Raw genomic sequence first — 12,566 nt, 5'->3', positions numbered from 1 at the left:
AAAAATTACTTGTACAACTTTTAGGATGTTAGAAACAAAGCTCTCAGGGTTGCTGGGATGCATTGTATCCAATTGAAATAACAAGTTAGTGCTGTAAAGACAGGGTCCCAGGAGTCTGAAGATTATACTGCAGTCTGAGCTTTAGACATGTCAAGGAGACAGAATGGCAGAGATAAATCAAGTCCTGTCTCAGTGGCACAGGCCACTTCCTTTTTCATATCATACGTATACACTTCAACCCATCTCCTAGAGTCGAGTCTGCATCTCCTTCTCCGACCAACTAAAAATAATCCTGTCATCTGGTTTAAGAATTGTATGATGATTAACATATAATGTTCTTCTTGAGAAATTATTTATTTCACCCAGAAAACACCTCTGTAATACATCATTATTCTGGGGACAAGAGAATGTTTTATTCGTCTCTACTGTGCCGTGCTCGTAATGATTTAAACTTGTTCTGTTGTCACAAAAATTGTTTTAAGAAAGGAATCTGTCTTCAACGGAAACCTATTCTGGGTTCCCATCCCTGAAGAGATGCATATAATATAACTTATTTTAACCAATTCTGTTTGAACATTTGTTAAAATAAAAAAATGTGTATACAGTCATACACTGTTGTCCTGCACATATTGTTCGAATTCAAAAATATCTACTTACATTAATTTTACATAATGTTAAAGTATCACTAAAATGTGTAAAAATGTAATGACAATTTGTGTAATCTCACAGTTTTCAACAGCATCTCACAGGATCAAATACAAATCTAATGTATTTCTAGATGAAAATCCACTCACCCATCACAGGACGGCTTTGTTTTCATTTCATCTATGGCATTTCTAACTGCATCTTAAAGTATACACAACATACTTTATGACCATATTTGGGGTCACAATATATAAATAATTCTGCATTCTGAATGTATTATATATACTACGTATTATATGTATTAAAATTAAACATAATATACCATCCCATTTGTTTTATTATTATCATAAGGTATGTCTCTTCAATGTCACCAAACAAACTCTTGTACTTTTATCACACGTAAAATAACTTTCTGGTTGTTCTCTGTGGACAAGCTTTTCCACTGAAGCTCAGATCACAAAGATGACTTTATAAAAGCTCTCCACACCCTAAAGTTGCTTCCTCAGCTGTGTTTTCATGGCTCATTCTGGATGCACAAGGCTGAACCCTGCAGTGCTGGAGGTGTGGCTGTGTGTACCTGGATCTGCAGGGGGAGGTTGGCGCTGATGGTGTACAGCAGTACTTTGGTGGGTTTCTCCCTGCACATCAGCACCAGTTCCAGGTCCATGTCCCCTTTGATCAGCAGGCCTTTGGCCACTAGGCCGACACGTGTCACCCCGCACAGCGCCGGCGTGCCGTCTGGCCTGAGGGCAGATGGAGGACAGCCAGAGTCAGATTCTCTCATACAGAAGCTAACAACACATAAATACAGCCTGAGAACAGATCCTCAGGAGTGAGATGATTGCGTTTCTAAAAAAAGGTACAAATACTTCATTGCAACTATTAGAAGGACAAGTGCAGGTTCCAGGTCTGTCTTCATACAAGATTCACTTGCCACATGCACAATGAAAGAGTTATTGGTCTGTAATCATTTCTTCTCTCCATACTGAACATTAAGATATTCCTTCCGAACACATGTTAAAGTTCAGCAGTTCATCATGGTGGTCATGTCAGGGCTAATTGCTCATGTGTTGTCCCAGCAAAAACCTACAGTATGTGAGGAACAGGAAGTAACCCTCCTCTGCGTCCCAGCAAGGAAACTCTGTCTACAGAAATAGCATATAGCTCATAGTTCCACTTATAAGGTCAGTTTACCCAAATGACTAAAAGAATATTTTCTAGTTTCCCTGTAATAGTATCTAGTCATGCAGTGAGGTTGGCCTGGGCTTTTAGATATCGCTCGCTGACATTTCTGCACCAACTGTCACAGGAGTGTAAAGTAACTAAGTATATTTACTCAAGTGGTATACTTCAGTATGCTATTGAAATGCTACTTTAAACCACTACCACTACATTTCAGAAAGAAATATGACTTTTTCCTCAAATATATTTGACAGCTCCAGTGACTTTACACATTTAGATTTTGCATGCAAAACATTTGTTATAGATTAGCATGCAAATATTAGTTTAGACGAGCTGCAACTCTAAACTGCTGCCTAGTACATCCTAGTTAGTACATCACTAATAATCCAGTAATATGAATTACATACATAAGAATAAATCACTATAAAATGAGGATTACTTAAGAATACTTCTCTACTTTTGATTGTGTAAAAATTTGAAATAGTAATACTATTTTTACCAAAGTAAAGCATCTGAGTACTTGTGATGTTGATCCTCACAGCTACACAGATATTGAACGTATGGTTTGAGTTAAGGGAAATATATGTTTCTGTAATCTTATCCTTGTTTGCTCGGGGTTTTTCAGCAGATTCTTTAGACATTATGGAATTTCACCTTATCCATGTAATAACAGCTGTATTGACCTACTCCTACATATAAACAACAATATATTTTCTCTTTTTCTGTCCTGGTTGTGTTTTATTTGTCTGAATCAGCTCCACGCTGTTTCAACACAGAGATGTTTTGTTAGTACAGAACCTCTGTGTGGATGTTTAGGCAACGTGCCAAACATTGAGAATTTATGACTGTTTGTGGAGTTTGTTTAATCATCCAATCGTCACACGTTTCCTCCCGATGAAGATTTACAGCAGAACAGTTTTATGAGGGAAATGATCTGGCACTGTGCTGAGAAAACAAGGTACAAAAATAAACTGGAATGAACAAGAAATTCACTTCATCTAAAACTCTGAGAACACGCACTTAGCAGTCGGATGCAGAAGTGAACTATATTAAGAAAATATTTGACTATAATTAAAGCAGAGATGTTCTCAGGACAGAACGGTATGATCGGTAAGCTTTTAATCTTCACGGTACAAAACATTTAAACAACCCTAAAATAAGAGCACATTCAGTGGAACATACTTCGTCTCAGCAGCATCGTCCTCCACTTTACTATCTCCAGCCTCATTACTGCTGGAGGTCTTCTCTGAGGATTTATTGAGGCCATCCATCCAATCAGAGACTTTCTTGAGGGCTCCCTCTACGGTGGACACCAGCGTCTGGACGGCCTCCAGCTCCTCCGGTGCCGGGTAGATGCTGGCGTGCTTGGCCATGACATGGCGGTCGTCGTTTGCAAACGATCTGAACGACCTCTGGGTTCAGACGAGAGGAGAGAGACATTGTCATTTTATATTTTAGGCACGTTTTCATTCCAGCTGATGCTCATATGCAGTATGAATCACACAGAGTGAGCAGGTCCAGAATGAAGCTCAAGGACATTCAGAGAGGAAACATGTCCGCTGATGGACCTAAATGGACTTCTGCAGGAATTAAACCTGTGGCCTTTACAACTTGTGGCCTTTGAGACAGTCTATCTGCCTCATCATTATCATTAATCAGCATAAATGTCATCAGTGGGAATATTGTTGACTTTTGTCAATGAGCACGTACTGACTAAATTAGTGAACAAGTCTGTTTATTATATCAAAACACATTTTTTGATATAAAAAGCTGATGCCTAATTTTAAAAGAAGTTAGTTTTATTCAATCTGGTTTTGGTTTCATTATTATTATTATTATTATTATTGGGTGAGAAAAACAAAACAAAGACAAAATGATGCTTTTTTATATTAACCAGCTTAATGTGGATACACTAGGGCTGTTTTTTTTTAATGGTTTGAGACCCTTACAGTAGTTCAAATTAAAATAAATCTTAATGCTACAGCACAATGATATTTTAGATAGTGTTCATCCAAATTTGTGTCAGTTTGCTTGTCCTTTTCCTCTTTCATCATAACAATGTTCCCGTGCACAAATCCACAAGTTTGATGTAGTAAAACTTCTGACCCCAACCCTATCCAAAACATTTGGGATGAACTGGAACACAGACTGTGAGACAGATCTGATCACCCAACAGTGTTGGACCTCGTTAATGCTCTTGTGGCCAAATCCCTGCAGGTTATGACAGAAACCCTGAAATGTTCAAAAATCATATGCGAGTGATATCTGAAGGCTTCCACACACATTTGGCCGCATAGGTCTTGTAAATGCCATTTTCCTCCACATGCTTGATGTCTACTTTTAAAAGGTACATTCAACTGCTTTGTATATGCTATAAACCAGCTCACTCAGCTGTTTTAAAGGTCATCAAAACTGAACTATCAGAAAACTGATTTGATGGTTTAAAAAAAAGGATTATCATCATCGTCATTCATCAAAGCAATGCTGACTCTGGGTATTTACAGAGAAACTAACGTGAGTTTGTCGACTGTTAACTTGCTGGAGGAATCCAGAGAAAAATAGATTTCTTTGAACTTGAACAAACGGTTTGTAATTCGACACCTGCCTGGTGTTGTTTTCCCTCAACTTTCTCCTCAGACATGAGACAGGAGCTTGTTTTCAGTGTCAGCGAGGCTCATCACAGTCTGCTCGATGACAGCAACACCTGAAGCGACCTGCGCTGCTGCCAATCTCTGCGTGGCCTAGATACAGCTGACGTTACTTAACATTAACATTTATGACATGTACTTAGAGTGATGGAGCCCATCTCTGTGAGAAGAAAAAAGCGGTTGATATGCAAAATTTGCTCGTTTTTACAAGCCTGAGTGTGTCCACCTGTCGGCCGAGCATCAAACCAGGCTTTCAGTCCAAGGTCAAACTGCTATCTCTTTCAATTATCCATTCCTCTTCAACTCTCGAGCCTCTCTTTTCCCCTTTTTCCTCCCCTGCCTCTCTCCCGCCCGCAGCGTGTAAGCACACCCTCATTACGGTGAGTTATTTATGATGGTGCTTTAATAATTCATGGCCACGAGTCCCGGGGGCTTGTGCTGGAGTTGCGAGGGTCATTCATCACGACCTAGCTAATCTCTTGCTGAACTGCCGGGGGCATTCAAGGCTGTGTAGTGGCAAGTGTGGGCAGCGTCAACAACCATAACACACAACAAGTACACACAAACATTAACGGGATCTAAATGAAAGATTAGGAATTGCACGGCCTCAACACGGATTCTGGATGCCGGCCCGGCATCAGGCTCGTTCCTTTTATTTGTTACCTACAAGACAGCTGGGTGTTCAGGCTTGCACCGCAATTACAAGGTAATGACATTCACTGCTTTAATTAATTGCATTGCAGGGTTTGTCGGTGGATGCCATTTACTTAAATCTGACACACACATCAGAAATTATTCTGTACACATTTTCTCCGCTCTGTAAAATCACTTGGGAGGATGACATCTGACATATACCAGCTTGGTTTACTGTACACATGAAGGGTGCTGAGCATCTGTGAAGGCTGCAGATAACCAGCACCTACACAGGCTTCAAAATGACACTATGCAATGATTATTTTCTTCATATAGTTTGTTAAAAGATGTTCATAGAAGAAGCTGTATAGAAGAAAAAACGATGCCATTTGATCAGGTTCCCAAGTCTTCACTTCTTCCATCAAAAACGCAGCGCTCCAACTGCTGTGTTTTCATGATACTCAGAAGATGATTCAAACGCTCTCAACCTTTGCTAAATAGTGAACATTTTCTACAATTGTGTTCAGAAAGCTTAAACTACATTTAGGAAACCTTTCTAGAGGACATAAATATTGGATATAAGGTACAGTATATCTCAAAAGTGAGTACACCCTTTAGATTTTTGCAAATATTCTGTTATATCCTTTCAGGGGATAACATTATCCTACTGAAACTTTGATATAACTTAAAGTAGTCAGTGTGCTGCTTGAATAACAGTATAGATTTATTGTCCTTTGAAAATTACTCAGTACACAGCTGTTAATGTCTAAACAGCTGGCAACAAAAGTGAGTACACCCCATAGTGAACATGTCCTAATTGTGCCCAAAGTGTCAATATTTTGTGTGACCACCATTGTTATCTAGCACTGCTTTAACCCTCCTGGGCATGGAATTCACCAGAGCTGCACAGGTTGCTTCTGGAATCTTCTTCCACTCCTCCACGACGACATCACGGAGCGCACGGATGTTGGACACCTTGCACTCCTCCACCTTCCTCTTGAGGATGCCCCACATGTGCTCAATTGGGTTTAGGTCTGGAGACATACTTGGCCAGTCCATCACCTTAACCTTCAGCTTCTTCAGCAAGGCCGTTGTCATCTTGGAGGTGTGTTTAGGGTCATTATCATGTTGGAAAACTGCCCTACGGCCCAGTTTCCGAAGAGAGGGGATCATGCTCTGCTGCAGGATGTCACAGTATATATTGGAATTCATGTGTCCCTCAATGAAATGCAGCTCCCCAGTGCCGGCAGCACTCATGCAGCCCCAGACCATGATGCTGCCACCACCATGCTTGACTGTAGGCAAAACACATTTGTCTTGGTACTCCTCACCAGGGTGCCGCCACACACGCCGGACACCATCTGACCCAAACAGGTTTATTTTGGTCTCATCAGACCACAGGACATGGTTCCAGTAACTCATGTTCTTGGATTCATTGTCTTCAGCAAACTGTTTGCGGGCTTTCTTATGCATCGGTTTCAGAAGGGGCTTCTGTCTGGGGCGACGGCCATACAAACCGATTTGATGCAGTGTGCGGCGTATGGTCTGGGCACTGACAGGCTGACATCCCACTTCTGCAACCTCTGCAGCAATGCTGGAAGCACTCGCACGTCTATTTTTGGAAACCAACCTCTGGATATGACGCTGAGCACGTGGACTCAACTTCTTTGATCGACCCTGGCGAGGCCTGTTCCGAGTGGAACCTGTCCTGGAAAACCGCTGTATGATCTTAGCCACTGTGCTGCAACTCATTTTCATGGTGTTGGCAATCTTCTTATAGCCAAGGCCATCTTTGTGAAGCGCAATAATCCTTTTTTTCAGCCGCTCAGAGAGTTCCTTGCCATGAGGTGCCATGTTGTCCAGCATTCAGAGAGAATTGTGCCCAAAACACCAAATTTAACAGCCCTGCTTATCATTTACACCTGAATCCTTGTAACACTAACGAGTCACATGACACCAGGGCGGGAAAACAACATCATTGGGCACAATTAGGACATGTTCACTATGGGGTGTACTCACTTTTGTTGCCAGCTGTTTAGACATTAACAGCTGTGTACTGAGTAATTTTCAAAGGACAATAAATCTATACTGTTATTCAAGCAGCACACTGACTACTTTAAGTTATATCAAAGTTTCAGTAGGATAATGTTATCCCCTGAAAGGATATAACAGAATATTTGCAAAAATCTAAAGGGTGTACTCACTTTTGAGATATACTGTAAGTAAAAACAGTGTGACTAATGTCAGGTTCAGAATAGTTTTACCCTGTGTAGTGTATCGATCAGGTCAACAACCAACTGGGACGCCTCATTGCGTTCCGACAAAAAGACGATGACAAAATCCACAACAGTGGTGCTGACCAATAGGAACCTAGAGTTCTCTTTCGTGCACACAGTAAAATAGGAATGATGCTGCTGGGTAGAACCGTGAAACATAATGAAATCTCAGTCTTTTTTTCTTTTTGTCTCTCATTCAAAAAAGGACCCCATTGTTTATTTACATTCTTATTTCTGAATGTCTGTCCCTAGCACCTCCTGATGCTGGATCCAAAATCCCAATTTTATAAGCTTTATCGATTTTTCCATTGCGTGCGCACCACGGGGAGATTGCGTGCGCGTGCATGGCACGGGGAGATTGCGTGCGTGTGCATGGCGCGGTTTCTATTTAGTTGTCCCCTCTCCTTACTTCCGCTCTGTAGGTGTGTGCGCACGTGTGTGTCAGCTGCGAAGCCCCGCCCTTCATAAAACGGAGCGAAGGAGAGAATGTGAATGCGCAAAGTAGACAGTGCACACTGAATCGTGCACATAAATTAGATCAATAGCATAAGCGTTTAGTTTATTTAATAAAAGAGCACCTGTCAATGTGAAAAGTGAGTTGTGAATAAAAAAAAAAAAATTCTTTTTTTATTCGAGAAAGAAAGAAAAAACACCTTGAATATCAGGCAGGGCGCTGGCCTCCGTTGGCGGGGCGCAGCGCCAAGACAATGGTAGGGGAAACACTGCCACCTGAGGAAACCGAATGTCTCTGCTTGTTGATCATGGTATCATAGGAAAATCACATTTTTTAATATTTAATATAGTATTTATAAAAGTCACAATTCTAGTTAAAAACTACAGTCTTCGAGTCACATGCTGTAGAATTGCATATGGTGCATATGGAATCCTTTGATGTTTTTGTTTAAGAAAATAACCTGTTGAATATATCAATACATTGTTTTTTTTATATTTTTCCTTACAGTGCAGTATTTGAATAGAACTTTTAGGTTAATAAATGTAGAGATAAGTTTGAGTTTAAATGACGCAAGCTCTTCTGTTTTGTTTTAAGCTTGCTTTTTTTTTATCAAACTGGGTTGGGATATTTTCAGACGTCACACTCTGAATTCATTTGTACATTCATTTCCTACAGTAGGAAGCTACTAGTTGTGTCTGTTTCCACTCACAATATAGTTCATCTGATGTGAACGCCAATGAATGATCAGAGAATACGGTTGTATGTAAATTAGGGCTGTTGAATTAACGCGTTCATTTCGATTAATTAATCACAGAAAAAAAATAACGTGACAAAAATATTAACGCAATTAAACCTAGATGCCCCCAACTTTTGCTTGGAGCACAGAGCTCCGACAGATTAATATCTAAAAAACACACAACATAAAGGAGGCTCACCATGTCCAGGCAGTGGGTGGGGGGGGGTCGTTGGAGGGGTCTAGGTGAAGACCGGTGTCCCGTCACTTGGCCTCTTCATGCAGTCAAATGTCTCTCAGCTTCGGCCTCTCAGTCAGTCTCACTGGAGGAAGAAAAAAATGTAAACAAAAAAAGACAAACTCCAACCTTCTGTATCTTTGTCCTAACCATGTATTTCTCTAATATACATAAACATTCAGAGGACACAACATTTGTTGCCTTGGTAATGATACAGCTTTAACCTTTGTATTTGTTGCTTATAATGTGGGTGATCCACGATTTGAAGCTTATTCTAAGCTGCTCTGAATAAGCATCAGCTAAATGCTTATAATGTGTGGCTGCATATCAAGGCTAAAATGATAATCCCAAATGTCCGATATACAACCATTGTGCTTCATATTTCACAACTAGTAAACACAGAAATATTGACATATGTGCTCTACATCTACAATAGATGTAAAAGAGAGATGACAAACTGTAAAAAGACAACATGAGAGAAGCTGTTGAAGGGTTTTTCTTTCTTTACATTCTGTTAAAACCTTCCTGCAACAGCAGATCCACACTGACACTCCTATTCCCAGAAGAAGTATGGTATATATATGTTGCCCGAACATTTCCCCCATGTGATAGTTGAACATCCGACACTATTGACTTCAATCTGCTGCTCTTACAGCCTCCACTCTTTTGCTCCCTTTCAGCCACAAGAACATTAGTGAGGTCCAACCCTGATGCGGGGTGATCAGGTCTGGCTCTCAGTCAGTGCTCTAGTTCATCCCAAAGGTTGGATGGGGTTTAAGTCAGGACTCTGTAAAGGTCAGTCAAATCTATAATCGATTAGGCCGAGTTGTTTCAGTCATGTCCTCAAATGCTTCTCAAAAATATCAACTTGGGCTGTTTAACTGTGATAGGCTAAACAATTAACTAAAAGAAATCTACAGGTTATTAAAAGTTACTTTCAGCTCTCAAGCTAATGGTTGATATCTGCAAGGCCAGACTTTTCAACCGAATAGAAGACTTCATCATGTTAGCATATAACATTATCAGACTCACAATGGACAAAGAAGGATTAAAAACAATGCCGCTAAAACAGAGATATTGTCTTTTTTATTACACGCATTCTTCATCCTTTTTCAAAACCTGGGGCCTGCATTACCCACAATGCAACTTGACCATATGCTACAAACACCGAGTCTATGCAGTAGGTAGCAAATTGCAGTTCATTTAGTTGACACTTTTGTCCAAAGCGACTTACGAAAAGTGCAAACAATCATGAGGATACAACTCCGAACAGCAAGAATCTTGCAGGTACATTAGCTTCAAATAGTTACAATCCTTTAAGTGCAGAACAATAGCTTAAAATAAGCCAACCCAAGTGCAACATACAGAAACAATAGAATACAAATTCAACTATTAGATACAAATAAGCCAAACAAATATAAGTGCAACATACAAAGTTTCATCAAACATTTCAAACCAGTAGTATTCAACCACAATAGACGCCGACTCAAGTGACATCACTTGAGGACATTAGTAAGACTTGATACAGCTCCCTCTGGACATATGGGACATTTCAAAAACGTGCTTCTTATCCCGATTAAAAAATAAACCAGCCTTTAATAAAACACTGTTTTTCACAAACCACTTTGATTCTGATGCTGCTGTGAAATTGTTACAACGTTATCTGGCCACAGACACATGGCAACACATTAATTTAATTTTGCAGAATATATTCTCGCTATTAAATGCATTAGATGAAGCAGCTTTGCTTTGCCCACGAAGTCAAATGCTAATGAGATGTGAGCCTGAGCCTGTGGTGTATCTATGTGGTGGTGTTGGTGGTGCTGGTGGAGGAGAGAGGGAGCCAGTGCTGCTGTAAACACATCCCGGGGGAATCGGTGGGGTCGAGCTGGGCGTCAATTAGATTCTCCGCCACCTTGACCTTGTTTTCAATGACGGAGCAGAGCAGGCTGATGGTGTTCACTGCTACAGCTCTGCTTTTATTTACTTTATTTTTTAACCATCCAGTAGAACAAACACACAGTGCAACTGTTTTTGAAGAGAAATATTAGGTAAAGAATGTTGATCAATATAGCACATCAATTACTGAGCCAGCTGCTGAGATTTCTGCCTTTCAAAGCGCCACGTTAACGCTCCTACCCTGTTTTGGAACAAAAACTCCCCAAACAGCAGAACTTCAAAGCATTTACAACTACTCAATAATGGAAAACGTTGCTATGTGTGAGAGACCAGGAACTCAGCACATGAATGCTAACAAGCCTTATTCTCACACCGAAAAGGAGGAGTCTTGTTTGTGCCACAGTATTCAGTTTGATGATACATCCACCTCTTCCTTCTACACATCTTGGCTCTGATCTCTGTGAGAAAATGTGACTTAATTGACTGTCAATGACAGGCTGCAGAGGAGGAAGAGGGAGGTGATGTGGTGGCATATTGAGAGTGACATGTCATAGATTACTTTCCTTTAATGCCAACGTAAGTGACAAGTTCGAAACAAAATCATTCAGAAATTCTAAATTCAGAGTTCGCACTCATTGCTACTAGATCTGTAATGATCATTGTTGTAGGCAGGTGTAAAAGAAAAAAAGAACTATTACTGTGGTCATATCTCATTTATAAAACCTGAATGATTTGGATTCTTGATTCCAAAATAATTTTCCTGCTTTAAAATAGATTCTGGATTCAGTTCATAGGGTTGTTAATTTCAGGATCTACTCCTTTCCACTGTGCGCTAATAAAGGATATGTAAAAAATAAATATGCTGACCCATAAATAAAAAGGGTAGGCTTAGGCTAGCTGTCTCTTTACTTCTTAAAAACATATAAAAATAAAAATAAATAGTTCACAACATAACACATAACATTCCCCCACCTCTACTGAACATATAGCACAACTGTCTTTGTCAAAAAAAATGATGTAGAGCAGATCCCTCAGAACATATAACAAGATATCAGTTGCTCCAACCAAAAACCTCAAATATAGAGAATAATATTTAAAATAAATCTGTAATCCTGTCCCAACTCCTCCATGAAATCATATTTAATTTGAATTACTCTAATTCCTCATGCCCCGTCTAAAACCATGCTCGCCTTCTGCATGTAGACAAAGGACAAGTCGTGAGCCACAGATTTCTTGCAGCACTAGGAACGGTTCCTGGCCAAAACTCCAATTTTACAATTTCATGACATCTACAACATGTAAAACAGCCAGCAGAGAAGTCTACAAGAAAATCTTAAGCGCATGAGAGCAAATCCACAATGACCTTTAGGCTCATTGTTGCCTTTTTCACTGTGACATAGCTGAAACATCTGTGCATCCTGTACATGAAAAAAAACAACTTAGAATTAAAAGAGCATTCTGATACGTTATGGTGTGCGGACTTGGACACAGCCCAGCTCTCTTTTTGTCTTGTTTTCGTTTCTTTTAACACATCTTTATGACAAGATAAATGAGTAGGAAAATTTGGATTAGGATCTAAAATCAAAACACAAAAAAGTCTGCTGCAATTTGCAAAAAAAAAACAAGACGTGACAGACAGGGGGGACAGGGAAAAGTTGAAGAAGAAACATTTCAGCCATAAACAATAAATGATGTAGCACCTGGCACAAGGACAACAGGACCTACAGTACCAGCCATGGCTGTCTATACTAGCATACAGTACACTGCTACACTTCCAATAAATCCCCCATGCGGGCTCATTTTCTAATAACCTTTCATCTCCCTGAAGAGGGGAGGTGATTAAACGAAGATAATTAAG

The 12,566-nt window shown here is 40.0% G+C and overlaps 1 protein-coding gene across 5 annotated transcripts in view; it reads right to left on the bottom strand.

Moving 5' to 3' along the window:
* The window catches only part of LOC115013242 (spermatid perinuclear RNA-binding protein-like), a 75,410-nt gene that overhangs the window by 41,357 nt on the left and 21,487 nt on the right, over positions 1–12,566 (bottom strand). For 4 of the 5 annotated variants that reach the window (XM_029439363.1, XM_029439362.1, XM_029439365.1 and 1 more), the window contains exons 2-4: positions 8,774–8,894; positions 3,010–3,239; positions 1,223–1,388 (exon numbers count right to left, since the gene is read on the bottom strand). In XM_029439363.1, coding sequence (XP_029295223.1) covers positions 1,223–1,388; positions 3,010–3,239; positions 8,774–8,776 — 399 coding nt within the window. In that variant the 5' untranslated portion in view covers positions 8,777–8,894. Of the gene's footprint in view, positions 1–1,222; positions 1,389–2,625; positions 2,658–3,009; positions 3,240–8,773; positions 8,895–12,566 lie in introns of those variants that run through there. The other variant, XM_029439366.1, reaches the window with a different exon arrangement.

Source organism: Cottoperca gobio, chromosome 9, assembly GCF_900634415.1.
Source record: "Cottoperca gobio chromosome 9, fCotGob3.1, whole genome shotgun sequence".
NCBI classification, from domain to species: Eukaryota; Metazoa; Chordata; class Actinopteri; order Perciformes; family Bovichtidae; genus Cottoperca; species Cottoperca gobio.
Note: the sequence above shows the minus strand (reverse complement) of the source record. Positions and strands in the feature narration are given on the sequence as shown.